Source organism: Mobula birostris, chromosome 1, assembly GCF_030028105.1.
Source record: "Mobula birostris isolate sMobBir1 chromosome 1, sMobBir1.hap1, whole genome shotgun sequence".
Lineage (NCBI taxonomy): Eukaryota > Metazoa > Chordata > Chondrichthyes > Myliobatiformes > Myliobatidae > Mobula > Mobula birostris.
In genome coordinates, this window is record NC_092370.1 from 58,405,499 (window position 1) to 58,431,256 (window position 25,758).

Genomic DNA, 25,758 nt, shown 5'->3' on the forward strand with positions numbered 1-25,758 from the left:
TACTACACCTCCAATCTTTGTATCATCAACAAACTTGCTGATCCAATTTACCACATTATCATCCAGATCATTGATATAGATGACAAATAACAATGGACCCAGCACTGATCTCTGTGGCACACCACTAGTCACAGACCTCCAGTCAGAGAAGCAATTCTCTACTACCACTCTTTGGCTTCTTCCATTGAGCCAATGTCTAATCCAATTTACCACCTCTCTATGTATACCTAGCGACTGAATTTTCCTAACTAACCTCCCATGCGGGACCTTGTCAAAGGCCTTACTGAAGTCCATGTAGACAATATCCACTGCCTTCCCTTCATCCACTTTCCTGGTAACCTCCTCGAAAAACTCCAATAGATTGGTCAAACATGACCTACCACGCACAAAGCCATGTTGACTCTCCCTAATAAGTCCCTGTCTATCCAAATGCTTGTAGATTCTGACTCTTAGTACTCCCTCCAATAACTTACCTACTACCGACGTTAAACTTACTGGCCTATAATTTCCCAGATTACTTTTCGATCCTTTTTTAAACAACGGAACAACATGAGCCACTCTCCAATCCTCCGGCACTTCACCTGTAGACAGCAACATTTTAAATATTTCAGCCAGGGCCCCTGCAATTGCAACACTAGTCTCCTTCAAGGTCCGAGGGAACACCCTGTCAGGTCCCGGGGATTTATACACTTCAATTTTCCTCAAGACAGCAAGGACCTCCTCCTTTTCGATCTCTACAGTTTCCATGATCTCACTACTTGTTTCCCTTAATTCCATAGACTTTATGCCAGTTTCCTTAGTAAATACAGACGCAAAAAACCTATTTAAGATCTCCCCCATTTCCTTTGGTTCCGCCCATAGCCGGCCACTCTGATCTTCAAGAGGACCAATTTTATCCCTTACAATCCTTTTGCTCTTAATATACCTGTAAAAGCTCTTTGGATTATCCTTCACTTTGACTGCCAAGGCAACCTCATGTCTTCTTTTAGCCCTCCTGATTTCTTTCTTAAGTATTTTCTTGCACTTCTTATACTCCTCAAGCACCTTATTTACTCCCTGCTTCCTATACACATCATACAACTCCCTCTTCTTCTTTATCAGAGCTGCCTGCTATCTCTCTGCAGATTTGCACTTCCAATTCTCTTTGACTATTGGGTGGTCTGTAATACAATCCCACTAATGTGGCCATACCTTTCCTGTTTCTCAGCTCCACCCACAAGGACTCAGTAGACAAGCCCTCTAATCTGTCCTGCCTGAGCACTGCTGTAATATTTTCCCTAACAAGCAATGCCACACCCCACCTTTCATTCCTCTGCCTCGATCACATCTGAAACATCGGAACCCTGGAATATTAAGCTGCCAGTCCTGCCCCTCCTGTAGCCAAGTTTCACTAATTGCTACAACGTCATAATTCCACGTGTCAATCCACGCCCTCAACTCATCTGCCTTCCCCGCAATACTCCTAGCATTGAAATATATACACCTCAGAAGATTTTTACCACCACTCACAACCTTTCTATTAGTGGATTTGCTTGAACTTTTAACATCATTTATTTTCACCCCAGCCACACTGTCAGCTCTGGTACTGTGGTTCCCATCCCCCTGCAAATCTAGTTTAAAGCCCCCCCAATAGCATTAACAAACCTCCCTGAAAGGATATTGGTCCCCCTGCAGTTCAAGTGTAACCCGTCCCTCTTGTACAGGTCCCACCTGCCCCAGAAGAGGTCCCAATTATCCTGAAATCTGAAACCCTGCTCCCTACACCAGTTCCTCAGCCACTTGTTCACCCTCCAGAGCATCCTATTCCTACCCTCACTGGCACATAGCACAGGTAGCAATCCTGAGATTACCACCCTTGAGGTCCTGCTTTTCAACTTCCTACCAAGCTCTCTATACTCACTCTCCAGGACCTCCTCACTCTTCCTTGCTATGTCATTGGTACCGATGTGCACCACGACATCTGGCTGATCACCCTTCCACTTCAGAATGTCATGCAATCGATCAGAGACATCCTTGACCCTGGCACCTGGGAGGCAACAAACCATCCTGGATCCTCTGTCACGACCACAGAACCTCCTATCTGCACCCCTAACTATCGAGTCCCCTATCACTACTGCTGTCCTCTTTTACCACCCTCCCTTCTGCACTGCAGAGCCAGACTCAGTGCCAGAGATCCGGCTACTGCAGCTTCTCCCAGGTAAGTCATCCCCCCCAACAGCATCCAATGCAGTATACTTGTTGCTGAGGGGAATGGCCACAGGGGAACCCTGCTCTGCCTGCCCTTTCCCCTTCCCTCGCCTGACAGTGACCCAATTTCCTGTCCTCTGCTCCTTTGGCGTAACTACCTCCCTGTAGCTACGATCTATAATCTCCTCATTCTCCCAAATGATCCACAGGTCATCCAGCTCCTGCTCCAGTTCCCTAACGCGGTTTGTTAGGAGCTGCACTTCTTGCAGGTGTCGTTGTCAGGGACACCGGAGGGCTCCCTGACTTCCCACATCCTGCAAGAGGAGCATTTCAACATCCTGCCTGGCATTCTCTCTACGCTAGACAATCTGAATAAAAAACTTACCACAACCTACCCTGGCCTCTACCTGTTCTCGCCGAAGCCTGTTTGAGCCAAAGCCGCCCCACTCTGACTCAGTCCACTCCGTCGATGGCCGCTACAACGATGGCCGCTGTATATGGTGGTCTGTTTTTAAACCTTGGCGCGCTACATCACGCGCCTGCGCAGTGCAGACCCTTCTCCCCGAGCAGTGTTTAAAAAAAAAAGACTTTTTCTACCCGATTTCTTCACTCCCTTCTTCTCAGCTGCTTGCTTCAACTGAAACAAGAACCGTTGAAAATTTCTCTTTTTAAACCTCCATTCTCCATTTCAAAGCGGGCATAGAATGCAATGAGTTCATCTGGTAGTGAAGCATCGCTGCCATTCATGCTATTCTGTTTCACTTTGTAGGAAGTAATGTCTTGCAAACCCTGCCAGAGTTGTCATACATCCGACGTCACCTCCAACTTCGTTTGAAATTGTCTCTTCACCCTTGAAATAGCCCTCGCAAATTATACCTGGTTTTCTGGTATAGACCTGGGTCACCAAACTTGAATGTCACAGGTCTAGCCTTCAGCAGACTTAATTAAACTTCAGTCCAAATGCAATTTCTGTAATATTCTGTGCTAATAATACATTCTCAAAAGGGTGTTTGGCTGAATTTATTCTACTTAAACCACTTTGTAAGATAATTGAATATAGTTGCGCATCAGTGTGACTTACTGATCTTTGAAATGGCCTAACAAATTGCTCAGTTATTTTGATGTTATGGAATAGAAATTAGACCGGATGGATCACTCACCATCATTCTCGACACAAGAACAGATGGATACAAAAAAAAAGCACTTTAGCTCAATTAGCCTTTCTCACCAATATCCAAGCCATGACAAAATTGGAAAAGCTAACCCCACAGAACTGTCAAGCAAAATGGATCCTCAGGGAACTGTACGTTTTAACAGATACTCCAGGCTTGTTCATGACTATCCATAAATATGTGCTATCCCTCTGGCATGATAAATCTGACAAAGGCAGGAATGATCCAGGGACTGATTTCATTGGTGTCCAGTCCACAAGCTTCAATGGAATCTAGTCAAATATCAGGAAGATAGCCACTATCTAGAACTAATCTTTTTCCTTCAGTGATAATTTAGTATTCTTGACTGGTGGAAGATCCATTTAGGAACAAAGAAATAGAATTTACTTTGCTGCGGGACTTTAATATCCAAGACTTGTGAAGCAGCATCGTCACTGAGTAGGCTGGCTAAATTCTGAGGAATATTGTTGAAGGTCTAGTCTTGTGGCAGATGCTTAGGGTACAAACAAACTGAAGAAAAAGAGTCAGCCAAAAAGCTATCCATTTTGTTATTAACTGAACATCCATACCACTCTAAGTTAGACAATTCTAAAAATCTAAACCAACCATAAAAACCTCAAGTGAGTCCTAATTAACCAGTCCAGAGCCTTTACTCCCTAATTCACATCTTTCAACTGAGGAGAAACAGCCTTTAGAATGAACTGTGTTAATCCCTTTCAGAATCAAAGTGAGGTTAGTTTGCATCCTTCTAAACTCCACTGAGTACAGGTCATGGTCCTGCAATCATTTTCCATAAGAAAACTACTTAATAAAGAAACCAATTTTGAAAATCTAAGCTGCACTGACTTTTCAAGGACACTAAATTGTGCATCAGGTGCAGAAACTAAACCTGTCGATCATACTCTAAATATTTTCTCATGAAACTCAGAATGATTTGACTATTTTTGTACTTCAACCAACTTGCAGTAATAATAGCCAACTTAACATTTCCCTTTGTCAATTGCTTGTAATACTGGTTTATGATAATACTGTTCCTTTTGAAGCAGCATATACACATCAACAAAATGCAGTTTCTCACTAGTACAAAAATATTTTGCTTTACTATTACTCCTACCAAAATGCACAAGTCATACTTTCCCTAGTATTTTATCAGCTACTCACTTTCACACTTACTCAACCGTTATGCCCCCTTTGAAGCTTACTTCCCTCCTTGGCTTTATATTGTCAGCGTATCTGGATGTCACGTAATGTCTTTTCATGCATTTCATTAATGTATGTTGTGAATCACTGAGCTCCTCCTAACATTGATCTCTGTGGCACCCCATTGGTATCAATCTGCCAATTTGAAAACAACTTTAATTCCAATCTCTGCTCAATGATGTGAACAATGCAGCACTGAAGGACATTGAGGCATTTATCTAGAACAATAGTGGATCAATAAACAATTTCTATCAAGGCACGATGATCCCTCGCTTATTTAAATGCATCCCTTTAACAAATACTGAGATTCTTAAGGTATTCTTTGAATTATATCTCAATGCTTTAAAAGAATGCTTTTGAAGGTATTGAGCATATTTTAATATTAAAATGTAATTACCAATTTATAAAGGCTGCAGTGTATTTAATACTACAGTAATACTTGAGTAATATTGTAAATATATTGTTTAATCGTTCTTTGATTGTTTACATAATTTATTATGGGTTATAATCAAATAGTGCATGAATGATATACATCATTATGCCACCACATCACATGTGAGCACCTCACTAAAATAAAGGGAAGAAAAACTAAGTAGACCAAACTTATCCCAGTTCCTGTGTTTTTCTTTCCATTAGTTTCTGGAGTTAGAAAACAGAAAAAAGGTAATGTGCCCTCAGTCATAATAAGCGCTGTGAAAATATTAAATACTTCTGAGAAAATAGGATTCATGAATATAAGATAGACTGTGTATCAGGGCTAGAATATGATACTAGATATCGCTCATTGTTATAGCTTCTGACAAAGAGCTATTTCTTGAAACAGTCAAATTTCAATGGATCTCTGCTAAACTTCTGAAATCACTTACATCTGCTCTCTCTACTTCGAACTAGTAGCATTTCACCCACTCTTCACATAAGGGGCAGCACTGGTAACAGTACAATTGCTTGATTCAAGTTGTATAACAGCAGTGTAGCAAGGATGCTGTCTCTACTACCACATTGTCCCTCAGGACCCATTTAAATCTTTCTCCTCTCACTTGAACCTATACCCTTGAGTTTTAAATTCTCTGTCCCCAGGAAAAAGAATGTGAGCAATCACCTTATCTATACTCTCATGATTTTATATATCTCTATAAGGTCACCCCTCAGTTTCTACACTCCAAGGGAAAATTGGTCAGGACTATCTAGCCCCTCCTTGTAACTGAAGCCTTCCTGTCCCAGTAACACCCTTGTGGATATTTTCTGCACCATTTCTAAAATAAAATAATCCATCCTACAGCTGGTTGACAAGAACTGCAAACAATACTCCCAGTACAGTCATACCAATGCAACATACATGGGTAACCTGATGTCCCAACTGCTGTACTCATTGCCTCATCCAATGATGGCAAATGTGCCATATACCTCCTTCACCACCTGTCAACCTGTGTCAACACTTCAGGATATTATGTACTTGTACCCTTATGTCTCTCCGTTCTGTAACACTCCCCAGGGCCTCTCCATTTACTGTACAAGTCTTGCTCTGGTTCTCAAAGTAAGACACTTGACATTTGTCCACGTTAATTTCAGTCTGCTATTCCTTGGCCAACTTCCTCAATTATCTAGACCTATTGTAATCTTTGATAACCTCCTTCACTGTCCACTATCCTACCAATTTTGGAATATTTGCATCTATATATAATGAGATTCCTTAGGGATAGGACACAAGTATCAACACAAAATCTACTTACAATATATTATATACACACATACACACACACACACATACCCTGAAGGTAGTTTATAAAATATTTTAACAGTTTTGTGCAGGATACAATAATGTGTACTTTAAAACAGTAGTCCCCAACCTCCGGGCCGCAAAGCATGCAGGGGTGCAGCGGTAGCTGGAACACACCCAGCACATCTTTAAGAAAAAAGCCAAAATAAACAAGCTAATTAACTAGGTGCCGCCCGGCACATAAATGTTGGCCCAGATCAGAGGCGATTGCCGATTTCACTTGCTCTACACGATGTTCACTCCTCTTTCCAGGGCGCTGGAGTCTTTAGCTGTTCCATTGTTTGGTCCATTTAAATGCCAGCCCAGACAGGCTGAAAAGACAGGGCTGTCAGGATCGAGGTGACATGTTGAATCTATACAAACTTCTAATATAGTATAGGCGCTGCCATGCTTTCTTTGTAATGACAGTTACATGTTGGTCCCAGGACAGATCCTCTGACACTTTTCAGAGAGAGAAATGTCGATCCTTAATGCCGAAGAATTTAAAGTTATTGACCCTCTCCACCTCAGTTCCTCTAATGAAGACTGGCTTCTGGGAGGCACCTAATTAATTAGCTTGTCTATTTCAGCTTTTTTTCTTAAAGATGTGCTGGGTGCACTCTGGCTACTACTGCACCCCGCATGCTTCACGGTCCGGTATCGGTCCGTGGCCCGGAGGTTGGGGACCACTGCTGTAAAACATTAGAACGGTAAGCTATCACTACCTCAGCGGCCCGCGTGGACAGTTAGTAGCTGTTTGGCATTGTCATCATTCCTGACTCTGAACTTAAGAGCTTCCGGTAAGCAATCATTGCCTTATACTTGTTCATCACAAATATGCATTGATGCAGCCATACAACGTGTTAAGATTTTCATCAGTGATATCTTGGCAAACTCATCAACGAATTTCTCTGCTGCTTTGTCACCACGGACCTTCAAAAATTTAATGCTGTGCCTTTTCTTAAATTGTCAGCAACCGGCCTGCTGAATTCACAATTGCCCTCAATTTTCAGTTCGCCATGATAGATCTTAGCTTGTTTCATGATCAGCTTACTGTTAAGTGGCTTATGTTCAATCTGACACTGTCAAATCCACTCTTTCAATACGTGATTGAGTTCTTTGCATTTTTTTTTGTTTTATGCAGTTCTTCTCTTTCTCATTAACTTCTTTTCAGTATATATATGAGGTCACTTAGAACATAGAAAAGTACAGCACAGTACAGGCCCTTTGGCCCACAATGTTGTGCCGACCCTCAAACCCTGCCTCCCATACAAGCCCCCACCTTAAATTCCTCCATATACCTGACTTGTAGTCTCTTAAACTTCACTGGTGTATCTGCCTCCACCACTGACTCAGGCAGTGCATTCCACATACCAACCACTCTCTGAGTAAAAAAACTTCCTCTAATATCCCCCTTGAACTTCCCACCCCAAACCTAAAAGCCATGTCCTCTTGTATTGAGCAGTGGTGCCCCAGGGAAGAGGCGCTGGCTATCCACTCTATCTATTCCTCTTATTATCTTGTACACCTCTATCATGTCTCCTCTCATGCTCCTTCTCTCCGAAGAGTAAAGCCCTAGCTCCCTTAATCTCTGATCATAATGCATACTCTCTAAACCGGGCAGCATCCTGGTAAATCTCCTCTGTACTCTTTCCAATGCTTCCACATCCTTCCTATAGTGAGGCGACCAGAACTGGACACAGTACTCCAAGTGTGGCCTAACCAGAGTTTATAAAGCTGCATCATTACATCGCGACTCTTAAACTCTATCCCTCGACTTATGAAAGCTAACACCCCATAAGCTTTCTTAACTACCCTATCCACCTGTGAGGCAACTTTCAGGGATCTGTGGACATATACCCCCAGATCCCTCTGCTCCTCCACACTACCAAGTATCCTGCCACTTACTTTGTACTCTGCCTTGGAGTTTGTCCTTCCAAAGTGTACCACCTCACACTTCTCCGGGTTGAACTCCATCTGCCACTTCTCAGCCCACTTCTGCACCCTATCAATGAGAACTTCTCAGAACTGTCTGTGCTGTGCACAGACCTGTGCATTGCCTGGCCTGGGAACCTTTGCATACCCTTGTGGAATTCTCCATCTGTGATGTCAAAAAATTTTGGAATTGCAGACAAGGGTTGCTCAACGTGTAATATACGCTATATGACAAACTATATGGACTGCACCAATGCCTGTATGCACACCTCTGGTCAGAGACCTCCAATCTAAAAAGCAACCTTTCGCTACCTCTGACTCCTATCATCTGACCAACTTTGTATCCAATTGGCGAGCTCACCCTGGATTCCACATGACCTCACCTGGACCAGCCTACCACATGGGACCCTGTTAAAAGCCTTGCTGCAGTCCAACAAACAATAAGCTGGAAAGACTCAGTGAGTCAAGCAACAACTGTGGGAGGAAAGGATCTAAAGACGTTTCGGATCGAAAATCTGCATCAGAGCTGATGCAGAGTTTTGACCTAAGCATTGATGAGAAAGTGGCCATAAAGAAATACTGCACCCTCTGCCTAACCCCCTATATTTCCTGGTGTGACCCAGCTAGTTGCAGCCTGTACCTCAGATGTGACCGTCTCACTAAAGTTCCTGTTGACGATGCTCTACAGAGTCCAAATGCAGCTGGACACAATATCTCAATTTCACTGATCTCCCACATCCTGCAGGAGGAGCACACAACTGCATGAACTGCAGTCTCAAAACTACCAAGATAAATAGGAAAGTAAAAGATCCCACCATACCACTGCCTAGCCTCCTCCCCAAAGCTGCTTGAGACAAAGCCTCGGCAATTAGAAATACAGAATATGGAAGCTTTGGATAGGATTCAGAAGAGGTTCACCAGGACGCTGCCCGGATTAGAGATTTTTAGTGACAAGGAGAGGCGGGACAAACTTGGATTTTCTTCTTTGCAGCACCAGAAGTTGAAAGAAGTTTCTAAAATTCTGAGAAGCATAGATTGGGTAGACAGCCAGAATCTTTTTCCCAGGGTAGAAAGGCTAAATACTTGAGAGCACAAATTTTAAGTGAGAGGGTGAAAGGTTAAAGGGACAAGAGTGGCAAGTGATTTTTTAAAATAAGAAGTGATAGGTGATTAATTCAATATATAGACTAAGTATAAATACTAATACAAATAATAGAAGTATTAGAAGCGCATTATTTAAGTGATAGCTAGCAACCCTATTTAAATAAATAGGGCCAGGCGGGATGAGTCAGCTTTGCTTGGTGTAATGATGAGCAGCCAAGGATAAAGCACTTTTGAGCATGTAGTCAGAATATTCCTGGACTTCACTGCAAGCTCAATGGCTGAAATTAACGTAAAGTATGCCAGCATCTAACATCCAGAACTTTCTGTATGTGGCATACAGATGTGGAAACCTAGAATGCACTGACATACACACTGAAACAATCCAGTCCTTCTGCACAAAGTGTCAACATAATCAAGTCCTTTTTTGCTTGTTGGCTCATGTCAAACGCACCTTGCTGACAGATTCTGAGGTTTCAGCCATGTGGCAGTAAGAAGCACTTATCGTTTTCCCACAAAGAAAACAGACCAAATGATGACTCAACAACTTGGAATGTTACTGCATAATTCTCTCCACAGATACTATTTATCTCCAGCATCTTGTGTTAATAATTTCAGACTTGAAACTGCAGACTTCGGATTTCAAGCGTTGAATACATTAGTAATAATTAGAGACATCAGTTTATCATGGCTATTTCATAAGGAATTAATTGCAAAGGATGCCACAATTGGACACACATATGCAGCAGTGTACAAAGAAAGATTCCAGTTGGGCTATGAGAGACTGATAAATTTGACTTACAAAGTAAATACCCTTTTTTCAAAACACAGAACCATTGAATACAAGAAACCCGAGGCAGTTAAGATGTATATCAGCAGTGAGAATAGGAGGCAAAAGGGAAAGGTTACAAATGATGGTAAACCAAATGGCAGGGCTTTCAAGATGGCAGCAGATTTTAGGTAAGCAGAAGCAGTTGAACAGAAAACAAAGAAAAGACCGTAAATTTGTACACTTTTCTGAAGATGGTAAAAACAAAAGAATACAATTTAAGGTTCAGATTTATTTATCATATGTACATCAAAACTTACAGTGAAATGAGTCGTTTGCGTAACCAACCAACACACCCAAGGAAGTGCAGCGGACAGCATGCAAATGTTGCCACACATTCTGATGCCAACAAAGCATGCCCAGAATGTTCAGCAGAACTACACAGAACACAACAAACCACAAAACAACAGATGCAAAACAAACCATGTTCCTCCCTCCCATACACCAACCAACCCACGCACATACACAGTCCTCCAAACCTACGACAGGCCATCTTCGGCCTCCAGTGCGTTTAGATTTGCAGACATTGAGCTTTCCTCAGCGTGCACAAAGATTTGTAGACTCAGAGCAGTGGCCATCGGGCGTTGACTTCTAGACTCCACCCTTGGGTCTCAATGTTCGGCATCAACCCCAGGACCCGTCAATAACTGAACAGTAGGACTCGAATACTGGACTCACTGATTCGTGTACATAGAGGATCATCAGACCTCATTCCTTCTGCCCACACAGAACTCCAGAGGCATCTGACAATTTGCTGGTCCTGGAAGGGTCACAAGAGCTCATTCATGCTGAAGTGCTGCCCCAACATCCATCTATGTTGTCCCATGTCTTTTGCACCCTTGAGAAGAGGCTTAGACTCCAACCTGACATCTAAATTCCCCTACACCTCTGTCCCTAAAACTTAAACCCCAAGTGGCTGCAAAACCATCCCTATGAACCTAATAAACAACTAACTGAGACACGACCTCAAAGGAAACTGCAGCTGAGTGCCATAGGAACAGAAAATTACAAGATTCTCAGCAAGTAATGCAATACACATTGGACAAGAAACAAAATTAATAGTTGAGGTTAATGATCTTTTATCTGATCTGAAACAAGTTAGAAATAAAGTGCTCGCAGGAGAAGTAAAAATAAAAGACCTGTGATGAAATAAAAAAAACAGGAGGGTTTAAATGGCTTTTAATTCATTGAATTTAACAGTAACTTTATGTTTTTAGACAGAATCCTTTCTCATCTACCAAGAATGCATCGTTCCAGACTTGTTTCAATGCCAAAGTTGTTTTATTTCTTCAATTATGCTATTGAAAATATCAGCTCAATAAATAAAAAGCATCTGATCTATTACACAAATGCCATTAAAGGAAGTCAACAGCAGAAGTTAAACTTCAGTTATTAGATACTATTCAGAATCAGTTATCTCCTTTGAGATCATGGTGGCTCAATCAATGAATATACCACAAAATTAAGCCGTACAAATGATAAAGATTCATTCCTCATGCTGGAGACGCCCACAAGTTAGATAGCATCCAGGAAAATTAATAGAATTAATGTTTAAAGACCAAATTCATTCATCAGAATGGGGAAAGAAAAAAAAAGTTAATCTTAAGTAGTATAGAAGGTGGATAAAGGCAGCAGGAAGCACATACTGCTTCTTAGACTTTGTAATATGTTATTAAAAGACCAGGATATTCTAACAAAGAGAGACAAATCAAGTCAAAATTACAGGTAACAGAAATGACCAGCTCAGAAATGGACAAAAAAAAAGAAATCAATATTGAGTGTTTAATGCTACAATGTCCCCAGACACAAAATGAGTTGATCCTCTCGCTTGCAATATGCCTCGCTGTAAAAGAAAATGTAAAAAGCATAAGCAAATGTCAGACTGTGAATGGGATGGAGTTTTAAAGCAGCAAGCAACATGGAACTTGAGGTTACCCCTGCAGATTGAATGCAGGTGCTCTGCAAAGTCATCACCCAACTCGTGTTGGGTTTCACCAGTATAAAATGTAAATACAATACACTGGATTGGAAGAAATGTGCATAAGTTTTGCTTCATCTCCAAAGGTCAAATAGGTTTGTGGATAGTGGGAAGGGATGAAGTGGGAGGATAGGTACTGAAAATTCTGCGATTGCATGTATAGGTGCAATAATACTGGGAGTGGTTCATAGGGACAGAAGTGCATAACAAAGAACCTCTAAGAGAGCAATCACTTCAAAATGCTGAAAAGGGAAAGAAGGGAAATGCCTCTCTAGTGGTGGAATCTTAATGGGGCTGACTGAAATTGCAAAAGATTACAGAGATGCAGAGAGTTTGGATGGAGGGTGAATGCTGAGAGAATTCTGCTCTTAATCTATCCAAGAGGACAAGGATGAGAGCAGAAGTGCATGAATAGGCAAGATGCAGCAATCAACCCTGTTCTCTCGGTAGAGGGGATCTTAGTGAAAGTCTCATCATTGGAGTATATGCAACAGAGATGAAACAAATGAGGGAATTAAATAAAGTCCTCATAGGAATCATGGCAAGAGAAAGAATATTCACAATACTTTAGAAGCCTGTGGACTTGTTATGGATGTTTGGGGCTGACCTATCCCAAAATGCAGATGTTTCACAGGTGAATAATGCGAATGAGAAAGCAGGGTGAAAACTGGCAGCAAAAGTAATACATACGTTTTAAAATTTCAGTATGACTGTAACAAGAAGCAGCGGTAATGCAGTTATCTGTGTGCCAAATAAAGCACAAAGGGAGATAGCAGGAATAGCATGGAAGCTGATTATTTTATATAACCCACAAAAAAGCTTGGACTCATGCAAATAGACCAAGGAATAAGCATGGAAATTACCGAAATTGAATGTAAATTAAAATCACTTACTGCCAAAGTACTTTCCAAACTATTATACTGTACAGATGATGTGTTTAGATAGAGATTTAAGTGATGAATTGATCACTTTGCTGCAAACACCTAATTTTGTTAAATACACTGAGGTTTTACATCTTCACTGCAATATCTTCTCATAATACCATGACAGGTTCTTTAAGTTAATTCAAAGTTCAAATTTACTATCGCATACAATGTTCACATTCATCTTCTTGCAGACACCCTGAAAACAAGGACACAATAAAATCCATGAGAAACCACACACAACAAAAACTGACAAATATCCAATGTGCAAAAGAGGACAAATCATGCAAACAGTCAAAAAGTAAATAAATAATACATGGAACATGAGCTTCAGAGTCCTGAAAGTGAGCCCACAGGCTGCATAATCAGTTCAGCACTGAGGAATGCCTGCTCTCAAACCTGGTGGCATTAGACCCAAGACTTCTGCACTTCCCACTTGATAGTAGTAGTGAGAAGAGAGGGAGTTGGGTCAAACACAGGCAGGAATCACAACACCAATTTGTTCTCTGCTCTTGAGGCCTCGACACTATAATCTGGCTTGTCACTTTAATTGGCACAAAGTAACGAAGCTCACAAGTTTGTTTTCCATTCTCAGCAGCACCCACACCCAGCAATGGCCTCCCGAGTCAAATTCGTTGAATCATTCAGGAGATCGTAAAATTGTTAGTTTGTTTAGACAATTCAAAAGTATATTTCTAAAGGGGAAATTACACACTGTAGAGATTGCAGTAATCATAGTGCAGAAGAAGAATTTCTACTGGAGGAGCTAGTAGTTTGATGAGCTGCCTGCAAAATGTTGCCATATATTGCCAGTGCTATCTTAATTAAATAAATCTTCTGCATTTATTTTACTGGATTTTAATTGAAATCATGATTTTATTAATCTATTAAACTACATATGACATAAATATTAATAGACAACTACTTCAAACTCTGATATACACGTCCACAATCCCTTATCCGAAATCCTTGGGGCCAGTTGCATTTCGGAATTCAGAATTTTTGGATTTCAGACCCCAACTTCCTCGCCCCTCCCCACAATACCAAAAATCACGTATGCTTAAGTCCCTTATTTAATTTGTCTCAGTGCAGTGGACTTTAGGGCCCGGCGGCACACCAAACCTATGCACATCCTCCCATATACTTTAAATCATCTCTAGATGACTTATAATACCTAATACAATGTAAATGTTATGTAAAAAGTTGTTACACTGTATTATTTGGGGAATAATGACAAAAAAATTTTTATTTCCAACAAAAACATTCAATGAAACATAAAAATATACAGCTCCAAACGAACCGAATCAAACACAGGGTAAACGACTTATTGGAATAAATGTAGAATATCACTGTCACTGTGTGACGGGGTCCTGAATTACCCCTATGAACAGTGCTCGATTACCCCCATGAACTGTGCTTTTGAAAAGAGAGAGAGAGAGGGGGACAGAGAGAGATGAAGACTAACTTTTGGACTGTCACTTTAAGGCACGAGGAACTTTTGGATTTCTGCTGAGTTGGGAGAGAGAGCACCGAGCAGCTCGTAAGTCGCTATGGTGACCGAGGGCGGCGTTATTTGATGGACAATTTGAACAATTTAAAGGCAATGCTACCAAATACTAACAAAGTGTATGTAAATTTCTGACCCACTGGGAAAGTGATAAAGGAAATAAAAGCTGAAATAAATCATTCTCTTTACTATTACGTATTCTAACATTTCACATTCTTAAAATAAAGTAATAATCCTAACTGACCTAAGACAGGGAATGTTTTCAGGAATTATGAAAAACTAAGTTTAAACATTTTTGGCTAAGGTGTATGTAAACTTCTGACTTCAACTGTATTACCCTTCAACCATCAGGCTCCTGAACCAACATGGATAACTTCACTCAGCTCAACACTGAACTGATTCCACAACGGATGGACTCACTTTCAAAGGCTCTACAACTTATGTTCTCAGTATTATTTATTTACTATTTATCGTTATTATTATTTGCTTTTTCATATTTGAACAGTTTGTCATCTTTTGCGCATTGGTTGTTTGTTTGTTGTTTTATATTGATTCTGTTGTATTTCTTTGTTCTACTGAGAATGGCCACAAGAAAATGAATCTCAGAGTAGTTTATAATGACATTTACGTACTTTGATAAAAAATTTGAAACCAAACCAATTAATATTTCACATCATGCAGCTGTGTACACAATGCAGTTTCACTCATCATGGCAGCAGCAAGACAAAAATTTAGTCCCCTATCATGCTCTCATTTAACTGCTTTATTGAACACTGGGAAAGACTTCTCCATGGCAGCACTCCTTAGAATTATTGTTATGACTTACCAGAAAGCAGATTCTAGAAATCACTGGACCAAAGAAAGTCCATAATATATTTGAAACCTTATAAGGCCAGAATTCATGTTACATACAAGAACTGATCTAATTGAAAAATATTGATTTCGGACACTGAAGCCATGCAGTACAAGTCTTGGAGATCAATATGGCTAGTTGATGCATTTTCTGGCCTTTTAGAAATTAGAAGAATGTCTACTTATTGATTTTTTTTAAAGAATGAGATTTAAAGTTATTTCAGGACATTTGATATGAACTTTAAATCACATGAAAGCTAAGTGTTTAAGAAAAGTCGTGGTTGAATCCTGGAGGAAAACCAACAACTAAAGAAATGGAAAGAAATGGCTTAGGTAGTTTGGACATGGAAAGGATGCTTCCAAAAGTGGGAAAATCTAGGACCAGCAGGGACAGCCTGAAAATAGAAGGACATTCCTGTCGAACAGAGAAGAGAACAAATTTCTTTAGCCATAGGATGGTGAATCTGTGGAATTTATTGTCACAGATGGTTGTGGAAACCAAGTCATTGGCCGTACTTAGAGCAGAGGTTGATTGGTTCTTGATTATCAAGGGTGTCAAAGGTTATAGGGATAAGGCAGTAGAAAGGGATTGAGAGAGAAAATAGATCAGCCATGATCAAATGGTGGAGCAGAATTGAGGACTGAGTGAGTGGACCAACACTGGAGTGAAGAGGCTTTGACTCGGTAAGTTTCTTCTTCATCCTTTGTCTGTTAGTGCATCATTAGAGCAGTGAGTATGGCTCCAGGAACTGTGTTGTTTTCTCTCTGTGAGCTGCGGGAAATCTAGGAGACCACTACCCTCCTGGTTACCCCATCTGCAGCAGGTGCACCAAGCTGCAGCTCCTCAGAGAATGTGCAAATCAACTGGAGTGCAGCTCAATAACCTTTGGCTCATATGGGAAACTGCGAGGTGATAGATAAGAGCTACAGGAAGGTATTCACCCCTAAGTTGCAGGAGGCAAGTACCTGGGTGACTGTCAAGAGAGGGAAAGGAAATGGGCAACCAGTGCAGAGTACCCCTGAGACTGTCCCCCACAATAATAAGTATACCGCTTTGGATACTGTTTGGAGGGGATGACCTACCAGGGGGAAGCTGCAGCGATTGGGTCTCTGGCACTGAGGCTCAGAAAGGAAGGGGGGAAAAGAGGACAGCAGTAGTGACAGGAAATTCCATAGTTAGAGAAGTAGATTCTATGATAGCGTGACAGAGACACCCAGGTTGCCTCCCAGTGCCAAGGTCAAGGACATCTTGTATTGGGTCCACAACATTCTAAAGGAGGAGGGTAAGCAGTCAGAAGCCTTGGTACATACTGGCACCAATGACATAGGCAGGAAAAGGGAGGAGTTCCTGAAGAGACGACTTAGAAAGCTAGGTAGAAATTTGAAAACCAGGCCCTCCAAACTGGTACGATGGGCAGGACTTCAGATTTTTGGATCACTGGGATCTCTTCTGGGGAAGGTATGACGTGTACAAAAGGGCAGGTTACCACTGAATCTGAGGGGGAGCAATATCTTGAACAATGTCTCCCATCCACTACATAATGTACTGGGTGGGCACAGGAGTACATTCAGCCAGAGACTCATTCCACTGAGATGCAACACAGAGCATCATAGGAAGTCATTCTTGACTGTGGCCATCAAACTTTACAACTCCTCCATTGGAGGGTCAGACACCCTGAGCCAATAGGCTGGTCCTGGACTTATTTCCTGGCATAATTTACATAGTACTCTTTAATTATTTATGGTGCAACTGTAATGAAAACCAATTTCCCCCAGGATCAATAAAGTATGAATATGACTATGACTATCCTTGCAGCAGGTTCAATACAGCAGAGGCAGTGTGACTGTCCAGGAAGCATGGGCAGATAATAGGGCAAAATTGCAGTCAGTGTGATAAGTTGTAGCGTAACGGGATAGAATCAAAAAGGGTTAAAAATACAGGACTGCACGTTATATTTGAATGCACACAGAATACAAAATAAGGTACATGATCTTCTAGCGCAATTAGAGATTGACAAGTACAACATTGTGGCTTAAAGAAGGGATATAGGGAGAATGCAAGATATTGGGCCAAGAAGGAAAGTGGATCAGCCATGATTAAATGGCAGAGCATAGTCCATGGGCCAACTGGCCTATTTCTGCTCCTATATCTCATCTTATCTTAAGGATTATAAAGCCACAAGGAGTAAAAAAATGACATTTTGGATTTTTAAAATGGACTCAAACTAAGGTACTGAATTTTATAGTGAAAACAATTCTGAGGACAAGACAAAAAGCAGAAGCAACTTTCTAATTGACTAATCTTACACAAGTAGACAGCAATTCAAGTGACACATATATCATTCAATGCAAGAATTGTCTTATTTTTGTCTTGTCCTCAAAATCCTGTCAAAGACATTTATGACTCTATGCTCAGTGGGCATTTGCCAGATTCACACACTGAGGTCAACTACAACTCAAGCAAGCACCAGTTCTCATTGAAAAGTCAGTGGTAGAAAGGGTGAGCAACTTCAAGTTCTTGGGTGTCAACTTCTCAAAAGGTCTGTTTTAGGCTTAGCACACCGACACAATCATGAAGAAGCACACCAACATGTCTACTTTGTTACAAGCTTAAGGTAGGTTGGCATGTTATTGAAAACTATGGCAAATTTCCGCAGATACAAAGTGGGGAGCATTCTGACTGTTTGTATAATGGCCTGGTATGGAAACTTTATTGATAGAAACTCAAATGTCTACAGAGAGTGGTAGACTCAATGGTTCCATCACGGGAGACAAGAGGGTATTCCTCATAGAGGAATCAGACGTGGAGAGAGTCAGCAGCTTCAAGTTCCTGGCTGTCAAGATTTCTGAGGATCTAACCTATTCCCAACATATCAATGCAGTTATACTTCAATAGGAGTTTGAAGACCACAAGACAAAGGAGCAGAAGTCGGCCATTCCGCCCATCAACAAATTTGGTACATCAACAAATACACTCAAAAACTTCTATAAATGTACAGTGGAGAGCATCCTGACAGGCGGCATCACTGTCTGGTATTGGTGGGGTTGGGGGGCACATGACTGAAAGAAGCTGCACAGGGTTGTAAATTTAGTTGGTTCCATCTTGGGTACTAATCTACAAAGTACCCAGGATACCTTCAGCTATCAGTACTTGCAAATATGTAAGTACATGTTCAGCACAGTATTGTGGGCCAAAGAGCCTGTATTGTGCTGTAGGTTTTCTATGTTTCTATCTGCAAGGAGCAGTGCCTCAGAAAGGCAGTGTCCATTATTAAAGACCTCCAGCACCCAGGGCATGCCCTTTTCTCACTGTTACCATCAGGTAGGAGGTACAGAAGCCTGAAGGCACACACTCAGCGATTCAGGAACAGCTTCTTCCCCTCTGCCATCTGATTCCTAAATGGACATTGAACCTTTGAATACTACCTCACTTTTTTAATATATATTATTTCTGTTTTTTGTACAATTTTTAATCTGTTCAATATATGTATACTGTAATTGATTTACTTATTTATTTATTTTTTCTTCTATATTATGTATTCCATTGAACTGCTGCTGCCAAGATAACAAATTTCACTATCATAAAACTGATTCTGATTCTGGTACAGCTCTCTCCACAATCAAATCTATCTACAAAAGGTGATATCCATCATTAAGAACCATGACCACCTAGACCACACTCTGTTGCTGCCATCAGACAGGAGGTACAGGAGTCAAAAGACCCACACCTCTAAGTTCAACAACAGATTCTTCCCCAATGCTATCTGGTTGTTCAACTGACCTGAGAAACCCTAATAATGCCTTAGATTATATTTCTTTGCACTAATATACTTTTACCCTGGGTATATTTACCCATAATAAGTTTGAACCTGGAAAAAACTGAAGAAAAAACTATTAGAGAACTGCATTGAGTTGGTTCGATTACATGAACCTGCTTTAAAATGATTAGCCACATCTTCTCTGATTATAAGATCCATCTGTCATCTACCAGCCTCCATCTCATCCTTTTCTTTTCCACTTCTACTGTACATATTGGCCATCTTCCCTTTACATTCCCTTGACAGTTTGATGCAGTCTTGATCCAAAACATCAACCATCCCTTTGCCTCCATAGATGCTGCTTGACTCACCAACTTGTTCCAGTTGCTTGTTTTAAATAGATGTGAGACTAAAAGATCTAATGCTATCAAACCACAAACAAGAGAAAATCTGCAGATGCAGATGTTGGAAATCAAAGCAACACACATAAAATGCTGGAGGAACTCAGCAGGTCAGGCAGCATCTATGGAAAAAAGTACAGTTGACGTTTCAGGCCAAGATATATTGCTACCTACTCTTTGCCTTCCTCTCTTCTTGATCAAGGGAGTCACATCTGCAGATTTCCAATCCTTTGGTACCCTTCTGGAACCCGTGAATTTTGAAAAACTCAGTGGCTCCACTATGCCTGAGCCCCACACAATCCTTCTGTGGGGGCTATCAAGTTCAAGTGACCTGCTTCACCTTGCAGAATGAAGCAAACCATTTATTTATCTGCTCAGTTTCCTTTAATAAATTGCTTTATCTTACGGCGTAGGGGTCTAAAAAACTTACACACACACACACACACACACACACACACACACACACACACACAAACAAACGTATATGTTTATTTATTTATTTAAATCTGAGCAAATTTTCTTCTCCATCATTAACTTTTTCTGTTTCCTGTAAAATTCTGGGTTAGCAGTGACCTTTGCCACTTTGCATACTCTAGTTTTTGATTAAGAAGAAGAGTTCATTTGAGCACCTCAGATCCACTCCCACCCATTGAACTGTAAACAGTATTAAAAATGCCTTACATTGTTTCGTCATGGAATATTTGAACAAAAGTGTAATTTTAGAAAAACGTTCAGCTTGCAAGTGAATTATGGGTCTTGAACTAAACGGTGACACTTGAAATTACTTCATTTTGCACTATAGATTTGCAAAATTCACAAATATAATAGAATTGGAAAAAGGGTGATATAAAGGTACCCCTGAGAGAAATTCCTCATTTGATTACTTGAAAGTTGTGAAGTTATAATGTTTATTAATTCATATGGACAAACTTGACAGAAAAAGTTAGTGCTCAGTCAGTTTGAGTACACATACCTTTAAATTACAGACAAACAGCAGCTAGTTAAATAGGTTCAACAGCTATCAGCAATTCCTCTATCTTTTTGCTCAAATAGTCTGCTGTGAACCTTCTACACACAAGTGCAAGATGGTCCTTTATAAACCATTACAGGAATTTCCAGTGCAAAAACTTTTGAATTAGCACTGTGGCAGATCACTTTAAAGTTGAGCAACAGAGTCCTTGAGATATGTTATGCCATTACATTTCAAAACAACCATTGTAGTTTGTAGGCAGATGCATGTTAATGGAATAAAACTTAAAGGTTTAAAAATAGTTCAACAGGTAAACTATCCACAGCCTCCTCTACTGTAATCTATCCACGGCCTCCTCTACTGTAACATCGACTTCTCTAACTTCCACTAATGCCCCACCTCCCCCTCGTACCCCATCTGTTACTTATTTTTATACACACATTCTTTCTCTCACTCTCCTTTTTGTCCCTCTGAATATACCCCTTGCCCATCCTCTGGGTTCGCCCCCCCCCGTCTTTCTTCCCGGACCTCCTGTCCCATGATCCTCTCGTATCCCTTTTGCCTATCACCTGTCCAGCTCTTGGCTCCATCCCTCCCCCTCCTGTCTTCTCCTATCATTTTGGATCTCCCCCTCCCCCTCCAACTTTCAAATCCCTTACTCACTCTTCCTTCAGTTAGTCCTGATGAAGGGTCTCGGCCTGAAACGTCGACTGCACCTCTTCCTAGAGATGCTGCCTGGCCTGCTGTGTTCACCAGCAACCTTTATGTGTGTTGCTTGAATTTCCAGCATCTGCAGAATTCCTGTCGTCAACAGGTAAACTTGCATTTTGCAAATGGCTTTTGACAGATTTATTGCACTGGTGATCTTTGTGTCATTCCTTTATAGTTGAATTGCAGGCATCACTTACTGTGTTTTATTTCTCTTTCTTAATTTGCTTTTTTCCAATTTTAACAATGCTAACTAACAATTCTCCAATAAAACAAGTAATTGAATAGCCTTTTTAAAAAAATGTTTACACTTGATTATAAACTAAGGTTTAAAAAAGCCTTGGATTTTGAAATACAATTGCAGAATATAACTGAAATATTCATACACAACTTTAAAGTGACTAGCCATAGTAACAACCCAAAATGTAAACACTAGCTCTGTTCACAACTGTGTGATGTGTCACCCTGTTACAAATCAGTGCCACAAAATAACAGACCATACACAATTCAACGATTCAGCTTTATAATTCTTAATTTGACATAGAGAGTTAATAAGGAAAACCATCTTTGGTTTTCATCTTCTGCCGAACAAAAGAACTAGAACACCTTACTCTCAGGCACACAACAAGAAAAAAAACCACTCCCTTCATTGGACAGCGCACATTCCAAAGCCCCTGTTATCTCTAGTCATAACCCAAACACTGCTGCTGCAGAACAACCCATTACATTAGCAGTGAAACCTTCCCCAGGGTGTTACACTCTCTCCCCACCAAATTTAGTCATGTCCTCATAACTTTGGGATAATTTGCCAACCCTTCCAGTAAAGCATAAAGTCCAATCCAGGTGTAAAACACCTCCCCAAAGTTGTAGGGGGCCACTCTCTGTTCCCCCCGTACTACATAGGCCAGCCTATCTGGTGGTCTCCTGATTCTTTGAGACTTCCATACCCCCTTCAGCTACCTCTTCATGTTCCGACACTACCGGGGATACTTCTAGTCTACCTGGCGAGGCCTCCCCTGGTCTATCACTCGTGCCCTCCTGCAACTCGGAAGCCTTTGTCCCTTGGCCAAGCCCTGTTTCATCCCTTGCAGGGTCCCACTGAACCCCAGGCTGTCCACAGATAGTGCCCCCTCCCCCCAATTTCACCTGGCTCAACATGAGAAGGGTTAGGAATCTCTTCCTCAATCAGTGGAGAGTTAGCAAAAGCAGCATATACCAACCCCCATTTCCTCATTCACCAAATCAGTATCCCTCTCAGGGACAGGAGCTGGTCTAACCTCTCCTACTGTTGGTCCTTCAGTCGTCCTGCGATGCTGCAGAGTCCTCTTACTAGGTGCAGACTCCAGGTTGGCTCTGGGTCAACCCGCACCTCTTGTCCTAGAGGCAGAAGGTGGATCCAATGGAGAATCTTGACAAGCCCATTCCCATCCTCTGGTTTCATACGGAAAACTGGTACGTTTGGCATCTGATTCTCCACTACATAGGGCGTGTAGCCGCCCAGTGGTCAGCCAACTTATGCTTCCCAGGCGTCCCCTAATTCCTTATGAGGACTCTGTCTTCCAGCGTGAATTGGGAGAACATAACCTTTTGATCATATTTCCTCTTATTTCCTTGATTTTGCTTGGCAGCTGCGATGTCAGCTAATTCATAATCTTTTTATAACTCCCTGCTCACATCAAACACATTCTTCAGATAAGTCTTCAGTGGTAGATCATCCTCGTCAGTCCCAAAACAAAGGTTGATGGGCAATCTTGCCTCATGCCCAAACATCAGATAACATGGTGAGTACCCTGTAGCTTCATCTCGGGTACAATTGTAGCAGCGGGCCGAATGTCCAATCTGCTGACTCTACCTTTTCTTCTTGCTGATCGCCAAGGGTCCGAGTATGTCTAGCAAGGTCCGATTAAACCTCTTGGGCGGGGGGTCACCCTGCGGGTGATAAGGAGTAGTTCTCGACTTCTTGACTCTGAGCATGCTCAGTAACTCATGAATGAGCCTACTCTCAAAATCCCAGTCCCTGATCACTATGTATCTGCTTGGTAAGGCCATAAGAAATGAAATACTTCTCCCACAACACCGTGGATGCCCTCTGATCTTTGGTAGGAAAAGCTGGCGCATAACTGGTGTAATGATCTGTGATGACTAAGGCATTCGCCAAGTTGGTGGCATCTGGCTCTATTAACAGGAAATCCATACACACCAGGTCAAGAGGGCAAGTGGGACAAGGAGCTGCCCTCATAGGCTGCATCTTCCTCCATATGCATCGAATGCACAACTTGAAATATTCATCGACCTCCGGCTTCATTCGGGGTCAGTAAAACCAATCTCTGAGCAATAAAAAGGTCTTTTCAACCCCCAAATGTCCAGAATAATCGAAGGACGTCACAATCCTTCGATATTTCTCAGGCAGAACCAACTGGGAACGCCAAGGTCGGTCTGGAGGTGATGTGATCCATTGTAGGATCTGGTACCTCATCTCTAATCGGGGCCGTTCTCTCAGTAATGGAGGCACTGCTTTGTTTTCTCCGCTTGGACCATGTCTCCCTTTTTGACCGCTGACCGAATGGTACCGAGTCCCGGGTCATCTCGCTGAGCAACTGCCATTTCCCCAGGACTCAATTCCAGTAACTGGTCTGGTTTGTCCTCAGAGCAGTCGGGTTACAGTAAACTTGTGGAATGGCACCATCAGAAGCTCCCAATTGATCCACCGCTCGATCCTGCCCTTGTCTCCCGTCTGCCTTCACCGTGATGGCAAACTGGCACATGGCTTTCACCCCCAGGGCAGGAAAGCTCTCCCACTCTTCATCACTGCCCAGCCCTTCATGCGCACGTCGGGACAAAGCTTCAGCATCAATATTCCTACTTCCCTGCCCGGTATTTCAGGCTGAAATCATAGGCAGACAACATCGGCAACCACCAATGGCCTGTGGCATCCAATTTCACTGAGGTCAGGATATAAGTTAGGGGATTGTTGTCCATCCTCACCTCAAACTTGGCACGATAGAGGTAGTCACTCAGCTTATCCACCACAGCCCATTTCAATGCCAGAAACCCCAACTTCTGTGTGGGACAGTTTTTCTCAGAGGGCGACAGACTCCAGCTGACAAGTGCAACGGGCAGCAACCTGGTGCCTTGATCCTGATACAGGACACCCACTAATCCCTCTCTGCTGGCATCGGTATGCAGTACATACAACAATCGGGGGTCTGCAAAAGCCAGCACAGGCACCTAGGTCAGCACCTCCTTCAGCAACTGAAATGCCTCTTCACATTTCGCATCTCACCTCGGTCCAAAAGACACCGAAGGGCTAAGATGCTCTTCACCCTCCTCCCTTTCTTCCCCAAGGGAGGGTAAGCACACAGAAGCTAATTTAAAGGGTGACTCACTTTCATGTAGCCCTTCACAAACCTCTGATAGCAACCCAGAACCATCGAGGCATTGAAATCAACTGAGGCATTGATCATGTGGATAGTCAGAGGCTTTTTCCCAGGGCTGAGATGGCTGCCACAAGAGGGCATAAGTTTAAGGTGCAGAGGAGTAGGTACAGAGGAGATGTCAGGGGTAAGTTTTTTATGCAGAGTGGTGAGTGCGTGGAATGGGCTGCTGGCAACGGTGTTGGAGGCGGATACGATAGGGTCTTTTAAGAGACTCCTGGATAGGTACATAGAGCTTAGAAAAATAGAGGGCTATGGGTAACCCTAGTAATTTCTAAGGTAGGGACACATTCAGCACAACTTTGTGGGCCGAAGGGCCTGTATTGTGCTGTAGGTTTTCTATGTTTCTAACCCAAGGAACAAGCACAAAGCGCTCACAGTCTGGGGCCTTGGCCACGTAGTCACTGCCTCCATCTTTGCCAAATCCATAGCTACTCCATCCCATGAGACTATGTGCTCAACATAGCTGACAGACGTCTTGCAGAACTGGCACTTACCTAGGGAAAGTTTTAACCCCAGCTTTCAGGTGACCCAGCACCTTCAGTAGCCTCACTTCATGCTCTTCCAGGGTGGACTCAAACACAATGAAGTCATCCAGATTTACCAATACCTCAAGCAAGTTCATATCCCCCACCATCTTCTCCATGACATGCTGGAAGGTTGCAGGGGCTCCCAATATGTCCTGGGCATCCCTTTGAACTGGAAAAATTGCAGGGGACATATAAATGCTGTCTTCTCTTTGTCAGCCTCACTCATGGGGATCTGGTAATATCCACTCCTCAAGTCCAGCACATTGAACCACTTTGCACCACTCAGACAGGCCAGTGCGCCTTCGATCCTTGGGACCGTATACAGGCTGGGGGCGTTACGCCTGTTCAGAGTCCTATAGTCCACACACACCTATACCTTCCTATTCTTCTTTATGGCCACTACTATTGGGGAATGCATAGGGGCTTCTGGACTCAGTGGTGATCCCAGCTTCCTTCAACTTACATAAATGCTGCCGAATGTCTTCCACCTCTGCGGGGAACCAATCGTCATGACCTA

The 25,758-nt window shown here is 42.1% G+C and overlaps 1 protein-coding gene across 9 annotated transcripts in view; it reads right to left on the bottom strand.

The window, feature by feature from the left end:
- The window catches only part of trappc9 (trafficking protein particle complex subunit 9), a 711,836-nt gene that overhangs the window by 238,227 nt on the left and 447,851 nt on the right, over positions 1–25,758 (bottom strand). The window contains exon 22 of one of the 9 annotated variants that reach the window (XM_072255643.1): positions 13,082–13,280. The exons of the other annotated variants lie outside the window; for them this stretch is intronic. Within the exon in view, the coding sequence (XP_072111744.1) occupies positions 13,240–13,280 (41 nt within the window). The 3' untranslated portion in view covers positions 13,082–13,239. Of the gene's footprint in view, positions 1–13,081; positions 13,281–25,758 lie in introns of those variants that run through there. 9 annotated transcript variants of the gene reach the window in all.